Here is a 23,579-nt window from a genome sequence, read left to right as displayed (position 1 = left end):
AAATTCTAATTCCTTAAATTCATAATTATGATTTTAAAATAAAATTGATATTAAGTTATAAAGTATAAGTTGCTAAATTTTTCAGTAATGCAATAATTATTACTGTAGAGAATAACTTGACACATACTTACTATTAGGTTCGTGACAAAAAAACATTCACTAAAAAAAATCACAACTTAAATAAATTTTTTTATTAGTTTTCCATTTCAACTTTTTGTTTCATATCAAAATATAATGGAGTGAACTGATAAATATTAATGAGGTGCAAATTTTAAAAGTATAAATCCTCCTATATACTAAGAGAATACAACTTCTCTAAAGTTTTCCCTCCAAAGTCCTCAAACTTATATATGAAAACAAATTAGATTTTCATTTATTAAACTAATTTTCTATTTAAAATAATCTATATATAAAACTGTATCTCCTATTATTAACTTTGCGACGAAAAAAGCTTTTTTAAAAAAATTTGATGTAGTTAAAATATTTTCATAAAAAACACAATTCATGCAGTTATTCAATTCTTTTGATTAATTTTAATACTCTCTCCTATTCATTTTAAAAATTCGCGAGATATAAATCTAAAATCAATATATATAACTAAAGGAGGCTTTTTTTTTCTAATTATACTATTAATATTAGAATTAGGAGATAAATAATTATTTACAATTTTTCTATTATAATTAGGAATATATTTTCCTATTAGAAATGAGAAATAATTAATTATTTTACAATTTTCCTATTAAAAATAGGAAATAAATTAACAATTTATTAAGGATTTTCTTTCCTAATTATACTATTAGAATTAGGAGATAATAATACTTAAAAAATTTCTATTATAATTAGGAATATGATTTTCCTATTAGAAATGAGAATTAATTAATTATTTTATAATTTTATAATAAGAAACAGGAAATAAATTAATTATCAACAATTTATTAATATTAAAAAATTATTCATTAGTATTTGTTCACTTTTTATTAAAATTAGAAGAAAAAAAACCTTTGATATATTTATAATATCCAATTTTATAACAACTTCCGATTAAAAAAATGAGGTATTATGAGGCTAAAAGGCCCTAGGCCGAACTGGATTGTGACAAATGTGCATGTCTAATACGTACTATATGGAATTTACTCATGTAAAGAGTAAAATGAACGCTGAAATATGCCCTTACGTCTTTTGTTATTGCTAATGTCATATTTAATTATACATAATACGAAGTTTATTTTTCAAATGTCATATGTATTTTTCCTACTAAGTTTAAAGTTATTTCCCTCACAATACACTTCAACTTCTATTGATAATTTATTATTATATTATTTACATTCATTTGTCATTATATAAAAGTATATTAATCAAAATTTAAATAAGATATTCACAAATTATTAATAAGTACAAAGTTTGATATCTATTTTTCAAGGAGTATTAAAAGATAAAGAAAGTTGCTGCTAATTTGCGAATCGAAATATCATATTATGACAAATGAGTAAATGTTCTGAAATACTTTATTGTGCGATTGTTATACAATTTAAAAGTAAAAATGGTACCATGACTAATAAAATAGATTTGAATGAGGCTTGAAGGGTAAATTAGATACACTTATTATAGAAATATGATAAGGTTAAGATTCAATTCAAGCAACGATCAATATTAAAAAAAGTCATAAAAACACATAAGAGTAGTCTTTCCTTAACATAGTGAAGACTGTCTCTCTCAAGCTTTTCTTCTGACAAATTTACATGCATAAAAAACGGTACTATTCAATTATATGGAGCAAACTAATTATTGTTGATGCTATAATTTTTTTTTTTTTTGTAAATTGAGCACATCATCACTATAATTTAGGAAGAGATACGAATTGGGGAAGAGTGAGACATATTTGTCATGCATAATACGATGCTTTAACCACCTTTAGGCAAAAATATAAAAATAAATGAAAAAATTTAAACCTAAAAGGGGGTCACGTACTTGCCAACTCTTCTATAGTTCTCTACCGCATTAATATTCTCATGAAGTTTATGACATTTATTTCATATTAATAAAGAAAGGATTACACTGCTTCGTACAATTTGTGATTTATAATTTTAGCTAACTTATTTGAACTTGCTTAAGTTTATATATTTTAAGTGAAGAATATTAATTATAAATATGATAAAGATAAAGTTTGATCTATAATTCCCTCATAGATAAAAAAAAAACTTCGATTTTTATTTTCTTATAATATACTAATTAAAGGTCATAATGTAAAACAGGAAATTACACCACAATCTACTATTTCAATATGTCGATGATCAACACTCAAAATAGCACATTTGTTATTTACGTAGTGTAAAAACTCTCAAAATGCTAAAAAAATGTTCAATCTGTCGTTATCAAACAAAACCTATGTTTCTGCATTTTTTTTTGTCATGTTCAACTTAATCTTTACGGAATGTAAAATGATGAAGTTCAGAAAGTAGCGGTTAGTTTTCTGTTAGTTAGATGGACTTTTCAAGAGAGAGATGAAAGCTTTGCATTTTAGACCGTTTTATGTGTGAACCGAAGGGATTAAGTAGTGGGCTAAAGATAGTTTTGAAAGGGAATGAGGTTGATTGCGACCAGTTGGTTGACTAAAGTTTTTCCTTACTAGATCTAGAAAGGGGATAATAATTATGAGATAATAAAATTTTAAGGAAAATGGACAATAAAAATGAGATGGAGGTAGTAAGATTTATTTATACAAAATGAAATAAATAGCAAAGTTCGTGTATATATAATATTCAAACTTATTCAGTTTACAAACATAGTACTCAAACACTTTGTTTGAGTATCTGGAATGGAGGGGACGAGAAAAAAGACTAGGAAGAGAAAGAGAGAGAGATAAGAGGGAAGATTGTTTCTTAAACTTTTCTTTGTTGATAGAGAAATAAATTGTCTTCGATAAGGGAGACGGGGATCCATATCATCTAGAGTAAAGATGGGTGTTTCATGGAGGTGAATGTGATTTATGACTTCTTAGATGTAAAACGTGGCAGAAAGGTAGTGATACTGGTAGTGGATTGGAGGTTGTTTCAAGTAGTAAGAACTAATCACAGTGGCCGATGTTTTATTTTGCGGGGAAATTAGTGGGGTGGAGGGAGGGTGCATTTGTGGAGGGTGATGAGTTTAACGAAGATAGTGATAATAAATAAGGTTATTTATCAGCAAAATACCACTTGCATTAAAACATATAGGTAACATGAATAATAACAAAAAACCTCAAAAGATCATACTGATAAACTTAATCTTGACCCCATCATTCCAAATAAAAGTAGAATCTTAATTCTAACAACATTGTCGAGAGAAAGGGTTAATTTCCATTGGATTGTGGATTTTTCTAGAAGTAGGGGTTTAATTTTTCACTTGGTTGGATAAATTTAAGAGAAGTTTCGAAGACAAGGATCGATCTTCAAGGGATGAGATTGTTTTAGATCATGTGTGTGAATAGGGAAAAAAAATAGGGGTCTGCGTGAAGGATTTTGTTTCTAATAAGAAGATGGGGGCAAGACTATTGTTATAGGGGGTGTCATAAGCAGTCCCAACCATGTAGTATTGCGTTGGAATTTGGTTCATATTCAAAGGTACGTCTATAGTTTGACCGGGAGATATAACATTTAACTATCTATAAATGTTTTTACGTAACTATCATTTGACCCAACAATGATTAAATTATGGTTGTTATTCTAAAGAAGGAGATTTGTTGCATCATTGAGTTGATTATGCATAGTAGATATTATTGTTTTCCTTGACCAATTGAAAAACAAACAGGTATTAATGAACAAAATCTAAAAACTCTCAGTCCCAAGTATCATATATATAAACTTCATATTGGTTTTATTTTCCTAAAAAACAACATTGTCGAGAGCAAGGGTTAGTTTCCATTGGATGGTTGATTTTTCTAGAAGTAAGGGTTTATTTTCTCACTTGGCTGGATAAATTTGAGAAAAGTTTCGGAGACAAGGATCGATCTTTCAAGGGATGAGATTGTTTTAGATCATGTGTGTGAATAGGGAAGAAAAATAGGAATCTGCGTGAAAGATTTTATTTCAAATGAGAAGATGGGGCCAAGACTATTGCTATATATATATATATATATATATATATATATATATATATATATATAGAGAGAGAGAGAGAGAGAGAGAGAGAGAGAGAGAGAGAGAGAGAGAGAGGTCATAAGCAGCCTTAGCCATGTAGTATTGTGTCGGAATTTTGTTCATATTCAAACGTACTTCTATAGTTTGATCGGGAGATATAACATTCTAACTACCTCTAAATGTTTTTACATAATTACAATTTGATCGAACAATGATTAAATTATTGTTGTTATTAAAAAGAAGGAGATTTGTTGCATCATTGAGTTGATTATGTAGAGTAAATATTGGCCAATTGAAAAATAAACAGGTATTAATGAACAAATTCTAAAAACTATCGGTCTAAGTATCATATATAATAAACTTCATATTGGTTTTATTTTCCTAAAAAAACATTCTTTTATTCTTATGTCAATATTATGTTAACGGTAATTATATGTTGGTCATGCGACATACATAAAATCTTAGACATGAACGATGTACTGTATGTCTATATTCCATTTTATTGTGAAATTTATCACATATTATTTTAATATCCGTGCAACGCACGGGCAAGAAAACTAGTCTATAACTAATATACTAAAAATTAAAAGGTCTATATTTACCATGCATTTGCGCGGGATCTACACTAGTACGTTAACATATGAACTATGGGGTAGATAAAAAATGACTAAGATGGATGCTAACAGGGATTGAACACGCGACCTCCTAGGTCGTTTCACTAACTAGTGTGGACATTTAACCGCTAGGCTAGTTACAGATTACTGAATATTTTACTACTTGTATACTATATGTTCCTACAATGATCACCCGGGCCATGGCCCATTTGGCCAAAGCCTAGCTTCGTCTTTGGGACTGAGTGAGTTTATACTATGTGGATGACAACAATCCTTTCATTGTTGAATGATTCCAATGTTTTGAAACTAAAACTTAATCTGTAATTGTTATTTTGTTCTATTCATTCATATGTAACAAGGATCGATTCATACACAGGAGTATTTTCTTTTATACATTATCAAATCACTAAGATAAACAAACATCAAAGTTAGTAATTGCGGTAATTGTATACTGATGGATCATTATGAGTAATCTTGAATTTGAGAATTGGTCGACCAGTTCGAAGGGAACGAGTAATCTTCACTCGTATAAGGAGGCAAAACTTGATCGCGTGGGCTCAATGTAATATCTTTTGATGTTTGCTCATCAACTTCGGGAAGTTTCTTCTGATTTACGACTATTTTGTGATGTTGGCTAATCATCTCCAACTCCAGAAAGACTTCTCTCATTGTCGGCCTATGCTTCCCATCCATGTTCAAAGACCTTTTAGCGAGTTTGGCAACGGTAAGGATATCGTCTTTGTTGCCCTCTTTAGCAACCCGGGTATCCAAGATATCAAACAAGTCGGAATTGTCCATGGCCGATAGAAACCATGACACTAGGCTTTTCCCAGCGTAGGCTTCACTGGGAAGAATGGCTTTCAGTCCTGTCAAAAGCTCTACCAGGACTACCCCAAATCCGTAGACATCACTCTTTTCGGTGAACTGATGCGACCTAAAATATTCGGGATCTAAATAACCAAATGTGCCTTGAACACGAGTAGTTAAATGTGTTTGATCAACGGCAATGGATCTTGAGCTCCCAAAATCAGACAACTTTGCTCGATACTTGGCATCAAGAAGTATGTTGGAGGTTTTGATGTCTCTGTGAAATATGGGATTTGAGGATGACGAATGTAAGTAGTTAAGTGCTCCGGCCACATCAATAGCAATCTGTATACGCATCTCCCATGTGAACGGAAAATCTTCACTCGAATCATATATAAACCTTGATAGAGTGCCATTTGGAACAAATTCGTACACTAATAAAGGGATTTCCGTCTCTAAGCAACATCCTAATAACTTAACTATATTTCTATGATTAATTTGGGACAAAATCACCATTTCATTGATGAATTCACCCACATGGCTCTGGCCAACCTTCTTAGATTTCTTAATCGCAACGAGATTACCATCACTCAACATACCTTTATAAACTGTACCTTGGCCTCCTTGACCGAGGATACGGTCATCATTGAAGTGGTCAGTCGCTTTATCTAGCTTGACAATCGTGTAAAGTCTTGTGTTTTCTATCATCCCTTCTGCAGACGACATTTTTTGTTGCAACAACAACCCACCATTCCTTTTAAAATTGGTTGCTTTCTCCACGGCTTCTTTTCTTCTTTTTGCTAAGACGAATAGCCAATATCCACCTACGAGAAAGAGTACCGTTCCCAAGCCTATGCCAAGTCCTGCAAATCACCCAATTATACTTGCTAAGGCCTAAGAAACAACAATAACAAAATCACATTATCCCCTAAGGACAGTAGGGACAATCTCATTTGGAATACTGAAGGCAATTTATTGGGTTGACCCCTCCCAAGTTTGACTTTTTCATTCGCAAGAGTCAGAAATCAAACTCTTGACCACTTGTTTAAGAGATGAGAGCCCTTACCACTCACACATTGGTATGGCTCCCGCAATTGTGGGTAAGGAGGAAACATGTTAAGAAACATTTCGAAGAAATACTATTTACCTAAAGGTAACGCCAACTTCAAGTTCTTGGCGGCACAGCCAGTGCCATTTTTCATTCCATCTCCATTGAAACCGCTTGGGCAATAACATTGGTAGCTTCCGATAGTGTTTGTGCAAGCCATAGAACAGGGACTATTTGCTCCTTTGCATTCATTGATATCTAGGAATACCACAATGAACATGTATTAGGCAACGATAAATAAAAATAAGTTTACCAATTCTCATCTGTCTTTTAGGAGACTAACCTGTACAACCAGGAGCGAGATACGGATTACCCTCGAACCCTGGAAGACACTTGCAGCGATAGCCATAAACATTCAATTCCTGATCCAGATCAATGCAAGATGAGTTTTGTTTGCATACATATGTTACCGGCTTCTTCTGAGCTTCCGCGCAAGTACCATTAGGTATAAACCAGTCCAGCACACCAGGCAATTGCCGGGTCTTGTTAAAATAATCAGGGTCTTCAAGATCAATGGCACGACGAAGCTTCAGGCTTGAGCGTTTGGACAACAAAGAAAAGGCACACTTAGCAGAAGTGACATTTGTGTCATATATAATCTTTTCTAAGGTAGCATTCAAATCTTGTAACCCCTTTGGGAGGGAAGCTTCACAACATCCTATGCCGGAACAAGTATCATCAAACAAATCCGCTTCTTCAGTACACAGGGCGACACAACTAGTTACTTTTTGGCCTGTTCTTGTGTTTGCCCTAAGCAATCCGTAATGATGACAACCGATGACTATGAACGCATTGGCAGTGCTAGAAATAGCATAAGGTTTGCCTATCCCATGATAATAACCCCAATTATTTACACCAGGACTTTCTTTTCCTTGAGAATTGCAGGTTCGAGCAAGTGTGGAGAAGGTAATTAGTATCTCAGTCTCGGAAATGCCTAGTAATACAGAGTAATTAGTCACATACCGAGGAAAGGTTGTACCATTTTCGGTGATACAGTTGATAACATAGTCTTCAGACAAGGCACATCCTCTGCCTATGCCAAAAGGGTATAGAATTGACACATTTCCACACTTGGCTGGACATCCCGGGATTTGAGCGTTGGAAGCCGTGAGCATAGTTGCTGGCTCTGAAAGCGAGCTGCATCCTAGAAATCGAAAAGATGCTAGAAACCATCCCAATGTAATGAAACCTAACCAAGTTGTATCCATTACTGTACTTCTGCTGTAAGTTTTGTAAGCATGCATATAACAGATTATGAAGCAGTAAAGAGATTTATACACAGAGAATAATATGTAACAGGAATATATAGAATTATGGATCAATGTGATCTTGAGTTCAATTTAATCAGAGTTTCACACACAATAATCTAACATATAAAAAACATTATCATATAACATATTGTAATATAAAACAGGAACATATAGGTGCATGAAATGAGATGATGGGTGAAACCATTAAAAAAATGACTTTATTTGTTTGTAGTATGAGTATTAAATTTGCATAAAGTCTCGTTTCAGAAAGACGGGATCCGTATAAGTTAAGATAAATAAAATACGACCGTTCTACGATAAAAGTTGAACATTTTCTGATAAAAAGTTACAAGCAGTTTATTATTCGAAAGTGACATAGTTATACAAAGTACTTTTTATCAGTAAATGGTCACTTTTATTTTTGAAATGACGATATTTTTCTCGTCTTAAGTTAAGACCGTCTCGAGGAGAATTTGGGTTAAATTTGGGTAGCATGACATTCTAACAACTAGTTGTGTGAAAAGACAACTGTTTGTCAAAAAAGAGGACAAAAGAGATTAACATGTTGTCAAATGTCAACTAGAGCAGCAAATGGTAGATTAGACTGTAATTTATTAATCTTGTAATTAATTAATTAATCTGCACATGATTTGTATTTTAATAATATTGTTTTTTGAAAAGAAAAGAAAAAAAAAACATCAGCAAGACTTTTTGGGTAATAGAACAAAACCCACCTCAGACATCAATTTTCTAGATTAAGCAAACAAAAGATGGCAAATTCCAGAACATGTTGGACATAGAATACATTATCTACACAAATTCTGAGGCAGGTATCCGTCTTAAACCTCAAGACGGGTCAAATGCATACCAAATCACACGGCAAGTTGCCTTGGTAATGCCAAAAAAAATTCTCTCTATAAACACCACCTGGTAGTATTTGACCCGTTTTAAGATTTAAGATGAATACTCCGTCTTAAGCAAGACTTATTGATGTATTATTATCTTTTGCTTACGAAATGAGTTAATCAACACAGTAGAGAAACAAAAATGAATAATGCGTTACATTACTACTCCGGCGACAATTTACGACATACAGTAAATTTTCTGTACATAACTTCGTACTTGAACCAATCACCAGAGGACCCAGAATCTCATATTCACAGTCATTGGGTAACATCATCAAAACCTTCAATTTACACCCTTATAGGACCCGTCCTACCGAAAGAACAAGATCGAGAAATTTTCCCGTCATAATCCTTCGATTCTGTTCATGAGTTGTAATATCAAATATCGGATTTACTTGTCAAAGTACGAAGCATTGATTGGGTATTGACCAGTTGCTCTCTAAGCATTGCATTATATTCATACAAGTCTTCAAGATTCTTTCGGATATCAGACACGTCGGCCGTGGAACTACCGTTGTTTTCTGCACAGATAACCATATAGGTGAGCAAAAGCCTTCTGTATTCGAATTTGAACCAAACTGTATCCTTGTTCGGATGACTATTAACAGATACGAGTATATGGGTTATTTTAATTTCTAAGTGGTTTCATAAAAATCTTTACAATAAATCCGTCTCATATGTGGATTGATATATGTTGCATAGTTTTAGGTTTTTCAGGTTCATGGTTTTCCAGACATTTCGCAATAGTCACAATAAATTCAATGATTAGGTCTAAAAATTAGTAAAGGTTTCCAAATAACGGCATAACCGCAAGAAATATTACCCGGAAGGGTTGGTGCCGGAGGAATTCTATCATCTTTATCAAGTGGTGGCACAAACACATTCATGCTTCTTCCAGCCTCTTTCACCTGCTTCTTAACCTGATCAAATATTCCATGTATTTATTAATTATTATTCGACAAATAATGAAAACCTACAAATAGTGCAGAATTAAATGGCATAACAGCTAGCTTTACCACGGTGGTTGAGTCTTTTTTCTTGTCAAATGTGATGCTACGCAAACTACTTTCCCGGAGACTCCTTTTTTTCATTGATTCGCTCCTTTTGAACGGCTCACCGCACTTGCAGCATCCATCAGTACTGAAGTCAGCATCCTCGTCAAGTAGTGAGCGAGGACCCCATGTAAACTTGACATACTTCCTCAACTGAACGCAAAGTTATCAGTTATATATCCAAATGCAAATGAAAATGTCTCAAGTAAACTCACCAAACCGTGCCTTATATAGACGGAGAAAAGGAATACTACCTTATCCCAATTATCCTGGGATTTGCAGCGTCTTCTGATATCCCTGAAAACCTGATCTTCATTACGCAATCGTTTAATCCTGTACTCAAACTGACACCCCAATAAAAGATGAATTAAACTACGGGACCAAATCGTGCCCAATATAGACAGGGCTAATTGAACCTATAGAAAACAAGACTGCAAGCAAGAACAGGAATTTCACAAACTATTTCGTGTTGACCCTCGAAACAAAAGAAAATCACGACGTGGAAGCCTAATTCTTTCCCAATAACTACAACATCAACATTATACCAATACCTCAAAGGCTCAAAAGCTGCCTATGGAAGAGTAAAGGGGTCGCACACCAACAACCATTCCAATGAACAAAGAAGTCATGGGTGACCCATAAATTCATACGAAAATTGTGACGAGAATTGCAAAAGAAATTAAAAAAGTGGTAGCAAGGTATTGTTCTTATTATTAATACTCCCACTGTCCCGGTCATTTGTTGTCCTTTTCCATTTTAGGGTGTCTCAGTCAATTGTTGTCCTTTCTATTTTAAGAATGAACTTGATGAGCAATTTGATCATTCACACTCAATTTGGTCCACTTGATGAGCAATTGGCCCCCTCCTCTTTCCTAGGTCTTTGTGCCAAAACCAAAGGACAACAAATGACCGAGACGGAAGAAGTATTTAATAGTCATCAGGTAGTTATGAGAAACAATTCCACCAGCAAATTGTGCACGAGTATTCAGGTGAAAAAAAGAACAAGTAATCAGAAGTTACTTACTTGAACCAACAGGTAGTAGAAGATCACAATACTTATGCAATAAAGGCCACCAAGATCCGCTAGGAAGCTCACTGCATTTTTCAAAGCAGCACAACATCACTTGTGCGCACATTAAGAACAAAAGATAATGCACAGTTAAAAAATACCTTAAATAAAAAGCTACACAGTCATTCAGTCCAGAAAACGAGCAACACAAAAAGATCTTACAAATTACTAAAAGACCCATAAAAGTCATATACTGTCTTCACTGACTAGGTCGGCAACTACGAGCAAACTGAAGTAAAATAAGAGTGGTTACGGCAAGATTACCAAAAAGGACTGTGCCTCTCACAACTCATTAAGTAGCTAAATAGCAACTGAAGCATTCAAGGAACCAGAAATTACATCATTTTAATTAAAACTCAATTCGAAAGAAATTGAAACTATTTTATCTTTGTGTACCCTACAACACACGGCCGCCATGCTTATAGAACTTATTCTAAGGAAAAAGATTGATCCTGGAAAGGGATCAGAATGATATTATCGTTGAACTTATATTGTCACTCCTCTCGACAAATCCATCACTAAAAGGCGCACTTGCATATTTACAAAACAGACTATAACAAAAAGAAACTGCTCTCACAACCCTTAAGATCCAAGCCATCTAAATGAGCTGAAAGACTGAACCTTCCAAGTAAAAAAAAAACAACAGACTATACGTACCGTCTCCAAAAAGTAACCTAACAAATATAGTCTCTCTGAAATTGCGAGGATGAGGATAGATATAATTATAATCCCCCAGACTACAATAAGTGAGAGCTGAGAGCCCCTGATAGGCGTTAAGGTAATATCATAAACATGATATGATATGAGATATGTATGTAGGTATGTCGTTTAGTTTATTATGAAAAATTCCGACATGGTTAGTCAGGCAATCAGAAAATCTGAAATAAATAACTAATGATCCTGGCTCAACACTATATACTAACCTGGTCCCATGATATTCTGATTATCAATCTCAACAATGTAGTCAGAGAGAAAATTGATAACCAATGTGGTATTGATTATTCCGTTACTTGAGCTTTGAAGGGACACTTGCAAATCATTGGCATCACGAATAGAGGAGCCTGGCAAGAACTCGTGAAAAAGAGGTTGGACAAGCTTCAAATTATGCTTATTCTGGTATACTCTTGGGAATAGATTAAACTTCAATATATTCGTATCATTCCCTCTGAATGTTACAGGTGAGTTATCCATATCAGTTCCATTCTTTACCGTACCACTGACCACACTCACGTGTTTCTTTTGTAAAGGACTTCTTGCAGTAAGATTAAAATCGAAACCAACAGCAGTAGCTGGTTGACTGGGAATATCCACGAATTGCCAAGAGATGTACACACTGTCTCGATTAAGAGGGCAATTGCTGCATTTTAGATTTATCGTCGGTCCTCGACTTGTGTTATGACAAGAATAGTTTGTAAAGATTGACAATTGAGCAACCCGATAGTCAATAGAACCCGGATTGCCTAAACCTACAGTGCGAAGTCCTCTGAGTTGAGAACAGCTCATGGGGGAAATGGTTGTGATATTGAACTCCATATCATTCTTAAAAGAAGTTAAGTCTGGAGAATTGGTTGCCCTGATATTATGCACCTCAACGCTTCTTTTGGATATGATTTGATACAAAAGCCTGAGAAAGTGCCAACCTAACAAATCAATATAGCTCCTCGTGATACGGGCAAACCAGCATTGAACAATTGAACATGAAATAATGCAACAAAAATTGCTATGGATACTCACGCTGAAAACAGACCAAGGAAAAGAATCCAGCTGGCTATCGAGAACGTTCCACCAAGTTCGGTTTTTCTCTTCTTAACTACCTTTTGATCTTCCTAAGGTAGCACGACAATAGTTAGTCCACTATTTTCTCGAATTAATGAGCAGATTATAAGCCACAAAGGAAACAAACAGCAGAAATATCCTGCAAAGAATTCAATATCTTCACTATTTCACTTCCTACATATGTGGTCTACAGGAAATTAATTTTTCTTACGCGATAAGAATATACTCCATATAGTCTACAAACATTGAAGACGTGCCATTGTAAAGAACTAAAGACAAAATGCTCAGAAACAGCTAAAATCAACGAACACATCAATGATAATATTTTTGCATTATTAAGATCATATCAAAATTGCATAAAGCATTTGGCTATCGATCAATCATCATAATACCATCAAACATTACCTCAATGCCTATAGAGAGACTTCTGCCTAAGCGAGGTAAGGATGCAAATGCTCCTCATCCTAATACCTATTACTTATATATAACAGAATATTTCCATCATGCTATTATATCAACACAAATTTTCATTTGTGACGGCACTATTCTGTCACAAGCTTGTGCCTCTTACAAGGGGCAAGTGGGAGGGGGGCTGTGAGAGGTCACAAGCTTGGGACGGTCACAAGCAAGACGGTCTATTAAATCAATGCCACAAGGCCCACAGCACAGAAACACAACCAGTTTAGAAGATCACCACGACAAGCAATTTACTGCATTTTGAGGCGCTTTTTGAGGCGAAAACACAGCAATAACAATATTCTGCATTCTTTAGATCATAATAAACTGCTCAAAGCATTTGGCTATCGATCAATCATCAAAATACCATCAAATGTTACCTCAATGCCTATAGAGAGGCTTCTATCTAAGCGAGGCAAGGATGCAACTGCAACTGCACCTCATCCTAATCCCTATAACTTACATATAACAGGCTATTTCCATCATGCTATTAAATCAATGCCACAACACCGAAACACAACCAGATTATAAAGGTTTAGAAGATTACCACGACAAGCAATCTACTGCATTTTGAGGCGATATTGGCCACATTTAGACTAGCACCAAAATTTAACACAAACTACAATCAACAAAATAAACAGTCACAATCTAAAGCTAAATTATTACCAGCCAATGTCTAGTAGCAAAACAAATATCGAGGCGACTGATCCACCATCTAAGCTGAAACCAAGGAGACCTCCCATCCCCTAAACTACCAAACCTCACAAACCCACAAAACAACAGCCAAGACACTAATAAAATCGCGGTCCCTTCCAAAAACACAGCTTGAGACTGTGTAAACTTCTTTAATTGATCAAATGAAAAGATTGTCTGTGGTAATGCAATTGAGTAATCAACACCAGTATTAATCACCCATTCACTATAAGATGTTTTAAAAACATCACAACTTTTTGCTGTTACATTGTATAAATACCCAGGTGCACAAGCACATAAGGTATTGTTGTATAACACTGAATTTGCAGGACATTGAGCTGACATTTCAGCTCAAATTAAACAAAAAAATTTGTAAACAAAAAAAAACCCAAATTAAAGATTGAATTTTGGTGAATTGGATACTTATGAAATTGCCAAAGATCCAAACTTTTTATGAAATTTGACCTGGGTATTCATAAGAAAATCAATTTGGTTTTGTTTTGTTGACGATTTCAGCTGAAATTAGTTCAGCAAATAGAGAAAAAGTTGAAAACTTTATAGGTTAAAGAAGCTAAAAATTGATTTGAGTAATTGAAAATTGACTTTTTTTTAGGATTAATTGAGGAAAAGATGAAGAATTATGAACTGGGTTTTCTTATAATACAGCTAAAAATCAATTAAGAATTAAATGTGGTGTGGATATATAGAATAATGATGGAAATTTAAGGAGGAAGTAAGTCAAAGCGTGCAAGTTATATATTGAATTTAAGAGTTAATTTCAAAATAATTATGAAAATTGAAGAGATTTTGGAGGTAATAAAAAGTGTGGATGAACAAAGGAAGAACTGAAGAAGGAAGGAATGATGTAATAGAATCAAGAGAAAGAGAAGAGTTGGTTGTTTGAAAGTTGAAACCAGAAGCTTCATAAAGTTTCAGAATCAGGATTTAAACCCTCTTGGAATCAAAAATTATAAATCAAGTAATCAACACAAATTATAGTAAGACGGCTAAGACCGTTTTAAGGTGGGTTGACGATTTTCTTAATGATTAAATAATAATCCTTGGAATCAAAAATTATAAATAAATATACATAAATTATACTTCAAGGTGACGGTCTTAAAGTAGGAGACGATTTTCTTATGGTTTAAATAAACATAAATTATATAATGTAGCGACCGTTTTATTTAATCACACAAGTTCGAGCAGTTTGCGAGCTTTTTGATTCGGGTCAGTGTTTGCTCGGCTTGACTTATTATGCTCTCGAGCCGACCTCGAGCCCGAGCCGAGCTTTGACCGAACCAATCTCGAGTTGCTTGTGAGCAAGGTGTTTCATCTCATTATCATCCCTAATCATAACTCATAAATAACAAAGCAAAATCTAAATAATAAAAAAAAATGGAGGCTTATCATTAGTTAGAGTATACGAGGACATGATATGTCTCGACAATTCAAGAACATTTATTTTGTTTTTATATAAGAGACCGTTTTATATTATAAAACGATCTTATTTACACAAGTATTATTGTAAATCAAAACATAAATAAAAAAGTTGTTTATAGAGTTGCACAAATCCAACTAAGGTGGGTGTTTTATTAAAGAGAATCTAGAACATGCATATCTTTTACCCTTTTTCTTTTTAGAGAAAACTTAGCTTGGAGCCTTAGATGGACTACTAGGAGTAGTATATTTAATTTGAAAAATAGTTTGGGGTGGTTGTTTAGGTGTACTTACCAAGTTATGGTGACATTTATTTTATGTGCTCCTCTAATAATACCAATATGACAATGACATTTTAGTGAGATTTATGGACCATATACTTGTAAACTTATAGCAGGTTAAAGGCTTAGTTATGCCGGAAAGGGCCGACCCCCTTAGCAATTTAGGTCTAAGTATATATTTCACTGAATAAATTAGCATTCGACCAGTGTTCAAATTGGTCACATCCAGATATCACTATACACCAACATATTAAACCTTTTTTTTTAGTTATTAGGAAAGAAAACTCTTATGATAACCTCATTTATTATCCAAATTTAAATGAGTTAATCTTAAAAACTCTAAGTAGGACCACTCATTATAAAAGCAATTAAATATGAACACCAAACATATTTCACAAAATCTCATTTGTGACCAACAATATCCGTCACTTTGGAGTGACGGATACCATTTTACCTCACAAAGTACCCACTTTTTCTCTCTCTGCAACACTATTCATGTGGTCCCCTTTCTCCACTAACCCATTTTGTTACCATTTTAACTCACAAAATATCCGCCACAAATGGTGACCCGTCACAAGGGAAACCAATTGAACATATTTATTGCATCAAATATGTTGACGCCAGCCTCCATAGGTGAAATTGGATTCCAAGTCATACTTGATTTGGTGATGTCTTCTATTTGGAAGTTGGAACGGAAGTATAAAGTACCTAATAAAGCTATCACGTTTACTGCCCTGTCTTATTGACATTGTAGCCCTTCATTTTGTCAAATACATATCAAATCACCCCACTTGTTGCCTACGAAATGTCAAAAGCTTTTGTCTTTATTGCCACCATGTATGTGGTAGTATTTGACTCATCTTTAATTTAAGACGGATAATGTTGCTTTTCTAGCTGCTACTACCTCTGTCCCGCTGAATAATTTACACTTGTTTTATTTTGTGAGAGATAAATAAAGCAAGTGTAAACTATTGACTGAGACGGATGGAGTACATTCTTACCGTCACATTGTTCACTGCATTAAAACAAGCAACAGATTTGCGGTAGGAACTCGAACTATAGAGCTCGCCATTAATCACAAGAAAACGAAGTAATAAAGAGTTCTAAAAGATAGATAAACAACGAAAATACAAAATAAAACAAAATCAGGAGAATGTGTCGATGGGGCAACTTTTACAAAAAAAATTTACATAAAAATATTTGTCGCTTGCTTGCTTGCTATTATTCATATAGCAAAATTGTCGCTGTTGGCGGATTATGCCTGCACTTTTCCAGCTCTTTTGGAGTAATAGATCACACACTCTTACAGCATAAGCAAATTGTTTAATTGTTCAAAAAGGATTGAATTACATGTATATACAACATTACCCCAGTTCATAGAAGTATATTTCCTAGCAAGAAACGACAAAATGAGGTTACTATACGCAGACTTACCCACGTTGAAAACACGGTCGTCAAAAAAGGATACTCTCGGTATAAATTAACTGGGAAGGGTGACAAAATTTGAATGTTGGTGTATCAGATTCAATAGTCAGATCTCCTGCTGCTGGTAAGATCACCAGCAAAATCATCGGTATCCTTTTCCAGATTTAGAATTTTCAGGTACGCAGAATGCTGTGGATCGAATGCAATCGCCAGCCGCAAATAATGGACAGCTTCATCTTTACGACCTTGATTGAGCAGGGCACTAAAAACAAAGAAAATGAACATAAGAAAAGTGGGTCCGTAATCTTATACTCCATGATTACCTTTTATAGGGTGAGTAAAGAAGGGACAGGATCAACACTATACGCAGAAGCTATCTCTCAAACATACCTAGCATAGACGACCAATCCGGCGTAATATCGGGCCTTGGCAGCTGAGTCTTCTGGTTCTTTCATGTCTCTCACTTTTTCAAAGTGAACAAGCGCTTCAGCTACTTTACCCTGATATAACAACGCATATAGCCAACCGATGAGCGTTAAAGCTTTAAGTTAGCTCATATATAAGCTAATGGGAAAAGAGAAAAAACACTAAATCACGAAGACAAATAGGAAACTTGACCCGTGCTGCCGTGGCAACATCTCTAATTTAACTTAGCTTGGTAAAATCAGATAAGAATTTCTTAGTAGCAAACATTAAGCTGAATCGGTACAACTGAATTATCATATCGTCATTGTTATTGAATCGTTTAAGGCACATAGCAAACATTTAAAGTTGCACCTGTCGATAAAGTGCACCACCAGCTGCCACAGATGCCTGAATGAGAAAATCTGTAGCATCAGCATTGCATGGTTCTTCAAGAAGAGAAATCTACGAGAATACAACAGATTAATCAGTTAACTAGAGCATTTAACTACTGATAAAAATTGGAGCATAAAAATAAAATAAATTATGCTGCATGTGTAACACGTCAATTAAAAAGATAATCAATACCTTAGAAATAGCACATTCTGAATATTCAGCGGCTTCATTCCAGAGCCCCTTCTCCATCATAATGTCTCCCAGTAAAGTCCAAGCTCTATAACAATCAGGATCCTTCTCAACTGCCAGTCTAATTTTCTAGTTAGATCAGCCGGTCAGATAAACAAGCAAGAAAAAGACAACTTGGAGTGATGATGTTACCTTAGCAAAATAAGAGCTTTCTCTGTTTTCCCTGACGATAAGTAAGAAACGGAAAGCTGTTGAAATTTAAGAAAGTACACACCAAACATTAGGTTACATCGCATAACTTCAGGTTCATGATACACTAGATCCTTAATTCCTTATTCAAGAGATATTGATCATTAAACTACTACACATCTTATAAATGGGGACTGGGTTCAAAATAATTTATACTTACATGAACTAGTTCTAGAGGAGATAGGTCAAAAGCAGACTTTGGTCCTTTTTTGCTTGGAGCATCTGCTATAACATTTACATCGTTCTCGGATTTCGCAGACAGATGTAAAGCTTCCTTAGTCGCCAAGCCCAATTTATGGCGGATAGCAGGATCACGGAGACACGCATGCTGCAGGTTTTGACAGTATGAAACATGCACAACTATCAGATAACGCAAGTGTAAGCAAGGGCAAGTATATCAAATTCACAAAGTATATTACAGATATCTGGTCTAAACAACAATCACATTTTGGCAGATCATTGTGGTTGTGTGTGATTCCTGATCTATGACACTAATTATTGATGAAGATCAGATAATCAAAGTATAAAGTGGGACAAGCGTTACTAATTCCATCAAGCATCGTTGGCAAAGTCCAGGAGAGCAAAGGAGAGAGGTAGAGAAATAGATACATGAACTCACCTGAACGAGGGTAACCAAACTATTTGTCACCCAATAGACAAGACTTCCCTGCCAAAACAAATGTATAAGAATTTAGATTTTAAAAGACAAATGGATCTTGATAGTTGGACAATACTGAAACACATTAGTACTGTAGTCAATGAAGGAACACAAGGCCAAAGCCTAATTAAAAGCATCACCATCCGCTGAGTGGTAATAGTATCAAACAAGAGCATAACTTTTCTGACTTTAATGATAAATAACGGGTAAATAGCAATATATAGCATTGAGCTTCCTTTTGTAGTCTCCGTAGCTACTCAGTAGAGCTGGGATAAAAATTTTGTATGTTTGAACTTTTAAATATGAACACATATTTGAGTGCTCAACATTAAATTAACAGAACCATCGCGTCAACTTGAAGAATTAGATAACTCTATGAATCAATGGGTTCGTGGAACAAAGAAACACAACCTTAATGACCATGAACAGTAAATATACACAAATTGAATATAAGAGAATCGAGGAGTCATGATAAGGATAAGGAAACAATACAATTAGTGTTAGGTCGCTTAATGACAAACATGACATCGTCAAGAGCAGAGATAAGGAAACACTCGCCTGGGGTACATGGAATGTGGCAAGTAAAATCGGGAGTGTAAGTAGTTGCAAATACTTCCTGTACCACTGTATCAGAAGAGGAGAAAATGTATATAAATAAAATGACGATTGATTATGAGCATTCAGAAATGTTCATTTACATACACCATGTGTTAGAAGGATTGGCAAAGAAGTTACATCTTCAGGCAGGTCTTACATCCATAATTAACAAAATAAAAACTCAAGAGTTTTCAAAATTCTTTATCTAGAGGCTCCAGCTAAAGCATTTAAAAAAACTATCAAATTCAATGAAATTGATTCACTTACTTCCCCCAGCAATTGAAGCACCCCTCCTCCTTTGTTGGCTGAAGAGCCTCTGAAAGCAAACTGCAATAGTAATCAAACAGCTTTCAGCATAAAGGTTGCGAGTATATTCAAAATTTTACCAGAACACGCAAATATCACAAACAAAATTAAATTTCTAATTGCCCAAATTTGTCAGATTAAATCAGCAAAATCCTAGCATTACATAATACATACACACCACTAAGTCAACAATGAAAAGGTGAAAGTTAACAAGTAAGAACCGAAGCTGAATATTATCAATAATAATCTCAATCGATAATAAGTTCACTGCCTTTACTACAAAGCCGCAAGATTTAAATTTGTATTTTGTACCCAAGCTCACCGATCGCCAACTCTACCCAAACACATTCAGGGACATAATAACATAACATAGCTCATGACCAGGTGTAGACCATTTTACATGTTGAGGATGGACAAAAAATCAAGTGAGACACAATCCTAATCTGCTGCATTAATGTATAACCATCTTTGGAAATCTTCAAGAGCTCAGGAGATGAGAAATTGTGGACATAAGAGAAAGCGGGCGTCTTAGCTTCGTGATAATTGATGACACTCCTTTTTAATTTATAGGCGACAATTCCAAAAACTTCCACATGGTACCCATATTTTCACAATAAAAACCAATTAACAAATATGAGAAATATCAGGCATGAAGAAGTGACCCTTCACCAGCGATCACGGTAGCATTAGGAAGGGGAATTTATTTGGTACCTGGACGTTAGACAAATGCAACCCAGCAATAAGAAGAGGAAAAACAGAGCCAAGAAAGCCAGTGGATGATACAGTCAGATCTTGAAACCATAAGATACCACCCTGAAGAAAGTAAAATACATTTAAGAAAGATCAGCTAAAGAACACTAACAATCTGCAAAGTCGATGGAATAAAAGAAACTGCCAAAGGAGATATTTCTAAATTTTCTACAGCCAAACAAACCAAAATTTAAATTGGAGAGGGACACTCCAAAAATCGAACGTGAAAAAAATTTCACAGCTCACATTTTAAAAAATTAATCAGATCACAGAATGCGGGTCAATGAAAGCAAATCAGACCATGTCAAAACATTAAAAAAATCTCACATCAGGAACGCCTTACAGTGTCAAATCCAGGAAATTCATCCAATGACATTCTCCGGATACTAACCATCCACAAAATAAAGCAAGGGATCTGCGTATCAATACCAAACCTCATAAGATGGTAAGGAGTGCTCAGCTGTGCATAAAAACACAAGCATAAAAAGTTACTGCACACCTGCACTGTATGGGATGCAATAAACCATAAAAATGAAGGGCATCCAAGAGCTTTTCGTTCCCTCCGGAAAACGGATAACTGGTCCCTATAACTTTTTCCTGAGAAAGGTGGCGGCAATGGAGGAGGCACTTCAAATTTTTCACATGAAAGTTAAGTGAAAATGTTGTAAGTTCATACAGCTATGGCACAAACATCCTTATCTTATTCTACATTATTTTATAGACAGGGAATGTCCTAATGAATCAAAATCAAGAATAAGCAACAGCAGACAAAGCTTAATTACAATTTCTCCAATTTGGTGGACTTTGTGACAATGGATCCAGCTACAACCAACACGTTGAAGCAAGGGAAGTCGGATATTTTAGCAATGCATGACTAAACAATTCAAGCTCAACATAAAGCTAATCAGACAAACAAACAGCATTCAAAAACAATCAGACTCACTTTCATAATTACATGTGATGTTACATACTTATATGTATGTGTCCTTGTTTGGTGAGTGGTGACCACTACGAAAATGGTTGTCATTATAAGAGTTTCAATAATACTCAAAAGCGAATTGAACATAAAAAGCACCAGTCTATGCAAGTGCGAGCAAGCTAACTAATATGACAGTATTCAGCGCTTATCATGAACGACAAATGAAAAATAAAAGATCATACATTTTGGAATCAACTCGCCAATCTGTTGCAGCTTTTTAAGCTGCAATATAATCAATGGCAATAGCGTGACTCGTAATGCCACAGTTGATGATGCAATTACTATCCACCTGCACATATAGCCAACACATACAATCAAACTTTTCCCCTAATACCATGCCATCATCTGACATATCAATAAACCTATCATAACATTCACGACATTCAGTATATTTGCATATTACATTCGTCAATGAAACTAAAATACGCACACAAGTCGATAAGCTGTGGAACTAGTGACGCTTGCAGGGAAGGTCACCCCTCGATCAATAAAAACATTAAAACATTTAATGAAGTTTTTTTTTTTTTACAGTTTACCTTGTTACATTACTAATTTGCCTTAGAAAATTTTCTAGTACCCTAATCCCACCACTGAATTCGAACCCTAATTCACCACTGAATTCGAACCCTAATTCCACCACTGAATTCGAACGAATGTAATCTATTCAATATCAAGTACTCGGTAAATTATACTCCACACTTTCATCAATACTTCAAGAAATTCAAGGAAGATCGGTGAATCAGTAAGCTATATTGTAACCGTCACTGATTTAAGAAATTTAACATGGAAGATCAGTATATTCATGACAACCAGCGATCAAAGACATTACTACTTTATTACCTTCTTTTCCAGTTTACCTAATTACATTATTACTTCACCACCGAATTTTTCATCCAAGCTAACTATAAATCCTTGTTCCGCCACTGAGTTCAACAAATGTAATCAATCTAATAACAACTAAATTACACTATAATTATCAACAATTAGCAAGGAGGCTATACTATAATCATCAATAACTCGAGAAATTTCCCAAGGAATAGCAGTCAATCGGTAAATTACACTATAATCATCAATAACTCGAGAAATTTCCCAAGGAATAGCAGTTAATCGGTAAATTACACTATAATCGTCAATAAGTCGAGAAATTTACAAAGGAATACCAGTAAATTACACTAAAATCATCAAATAACTAACGAAATTTTACCAAGGAAGCTCAGTGAATCAGTAAATTACACTAAAATCATCAGTAACTGACGAAATTTACCAAGGAATAACAGTAAATTACACTAAAATCATCAAATAATTCAAGAAATTAACCAAGGAAGATCAGTAAATTCATGAAAACCATCAAGCAACGAAACAACCGCACGAATCGGAAACACCGAATCTTCAACAAGACCACTAGATACAGAATCGAAACCATCGGTAAACCCTAAGTTACGAAGCTCCGATTCCGTAACCGAGCTCAACTCGTGATTGAACACCGAGTCAGGCGAGTTAGAGGAGAAGAATCGGAACGACGTCGTCGAAGAAGAAGGTGAGGTGATGGTGTGCGCGTAGATGTCGGAGGTTGGAGAAGACGAAGAGAGAGAACGAAGGAGAGAAAAAGGTGATCGACGGCGGAGATAGGTGGAGATGAGTCTCGTTGTCGCCATTTTTGGGCGGCGGGAAAAATTTGGTGGTTGTTTGGTCAGTTGCAAAGAGAGATCCGTATTCACCTTGTTGTTGTCGTGGGTCGTACCGTTTATTGAATACGATAAACTCCGTTTGTAAAAGAAGTGGATTCGGGTGAAATGGGTAACGACAATTTTGAAACTCGCTAGTTTGTTTGTCAGTTTCAAGAGAATTTAGCTCGTATTCAACCCAAACCCGCACTTAATTAACTTATAATTTAATCCTTGTTTTTATTCTTTTTTTAGTTGATGTTTAATGGTTTTAAGGATGTAATATAATTTTGCGACATATTATTCTAATTTAAATATTGTTAATGTGTATGTACATTACAAATTAACTTATAATTTAATCCTTGTTTTTATTCTTTTTTTAGTTGATGTTTAATGGTTTT

The 23,579-nt window shown here is 34.7% G+C and overlaps 3 protein-coding genes across 3 annotated transcripts; all 3 read right to left on the bottom strand.

The window, feature by feature from the left end:
• Positions 1–5,133: 5,133 nt before the first annotated feature.
• Positions 5,134–7,852, bottom strand: LOC141648629 (wall-associated receptor kinase-like 8). Its single transcript, XM_074457356.1, has 3 exons — positions 6,928–7,852; positions 6,684–6,842; positions 5,134–6,399 (listed from the first exon to the last, which is right to left on the bottom strand). Exons 1-3 carry the CDS (start codon positions 7,850–7,852, stop codon positions 5,192–5,194), a joined length of 2,292 nt encoding a protein of 763 aa, XP_074313457.1. The 3' UTR covers positions 5,134–5,191.
• A 1,045-nt stretch (positions 7,853–8,897) lies between these two features.
• LOC141647173 (uncharacterized) lies at positions 8,898–14,822 on the bottom strand. Its single transcript, XM_074455267.1, has 8 exons — positions 13,819–14,822; positions 12,655–12,746; positions 11,844–12,544; positions 10,876–10,946; positions 10,106–10,195; positions 9,816–10,004; positions 9,623–9,719; positions 8,898–9,320 (listed from the first exon to the last, which is right to left on the bottom strand). Exons 1-8 carry the CDS (start codon positions 14,188–14,190, stop codon positions 9,178–9,180), a joined length of 1,755 nt encoding a protein of 584 aa, XP_074311368.1. The 5' UTR covers positions 14,191–14,822; the 3' UTR covers positions 8,898–9,177.
• A 1,834-nt stretch (positions 14,823–16,656) lies between these two features.
• On the bottom strand, positions 16,657–23,307 carry LOC141647172 (ALBINO3-like protein 2, chloroplastic). The gene is made up of 14 exons (XM_074455266.1): positions 22,832–23,307; positions 21,697–21,803; positions 21,035–21,162; positions 20,879–20,950; positions 20,497–20,598; positions 19,747–19,806; positions 19,441–19,506; positions 18,844–18,891; positions 18,385–18,552; positions 18,168–18,223; positions 17,979–18,096; positions 17,766–17,855; positions 17,379–17,488; positions 16,657–17,250 (listed from the first exon to the last, which is right to left on the bottom strand). Exons 1-14 carry the CDS (start codon positions 23,167–23,169, stop codon positions 17,088–17,090), a joined length of 1,626 nt encoding a protein of 541 aa, XP_074311367.1. The 5' UTR covers positions 23,170–23,307; the 3' UTR covers positions 16,657–17,087.
• Positions 23,308–23,579: the final 272 nt, after the last annotated feature.

Source organism: Silene latifolia, chromosome 3, assembly GCF_048544455.1.
Source record: "Silene latifolia isolate original U9 population chromosome 3, ASM4854445v1, whole genome shotgun sequence".
NCBI classification, from domain to species: domain Eukaryota; kingdom Viridiplantae; phylum Streptophyta; class Magnoliopsida; order Caryophyllales; family Caryophyllaceae; genus Silene; species Silene latifolia.
Note: the sequence above shows the minus strand (reverse complement) of the source record. Positions and strands in the feature narration are given on the sequence as shown.

What these genes read in the sequence shown, in the direction of transcription:
- LOC141648629 (XM_074457356.1), bottom strand. Translation starts at nt 7,852, where the DNA reads ATGGATACAACTTGGTTAGGTTTCATTACATTGGGATGGTTTCTAGCA. An exon ending in TCTCGCTCCTGGTTGTACAG is followed by an intron (nt 6,843 to 6,927) that starts GTTAGTCTCCTA and finishes TGGTATTCCTAG; the next exon opens with ATATCAATGAATGCAAAGGA. An exon ending in GAAGTTGGCGTTACCTTTAG is followed by an intron (nt 6,400 to 6,683) that starts GTAAATAGTATT and finishes GGTGATTTGCAG; the next exon opens with GACTTGGCATAGGCTTGGGA.
- LOC141647173 (XM_074455267.1), bottom strand. Translation starts at nt 14,190, where the DNA reads ATGTCAGCTCAATGTCCTGCAAATTCAGTGTTATACAACAATACCTTA. An exon ending in TCAGAATATCATGGGACCAG is followed by an intron (nt 10,947 to 11,843) that starts GTTAGTATATAG and finishes TGAAAAATGCAG; the next exon opens with TGAGCTTCCTAGCGGATCTT. An exon ending in CCCAGGATAATTGGGATAAG is followed by an intron (nt 10,005 to 10,105) that starts GTAGTATTCCTT and finishes CTTTGCGTTCAG; the next exon opens with TTGAGGAAGTATGTCAAGTT.
- LOC141647172 (XM_074455266.1), bottom strand. Translation starts at nt 23,169, where the DNA reads ATGGCGACAACGAGACTCATCTCCACCTATCTCCGCCGTCGATCACCT. An exon ending in TTGCATCCCATACAGTGCAG is followed by an intron (nt 20,951 to 21,034) that starts GTGTGCAGTAAC and finishes ATTGATACGCAG; the next exon opens with ATCCCTTGCTTTATTTTGTG. An exon ending in GGATTGGTCGTCTATGCTAG is followed by an intron (nt 17,251 to 17,378) that starts GTATGTTTGAGA and finishes CTTTGTTTTTAG; the next exon opens with TGCCCTGCTCAATCAAGGTC.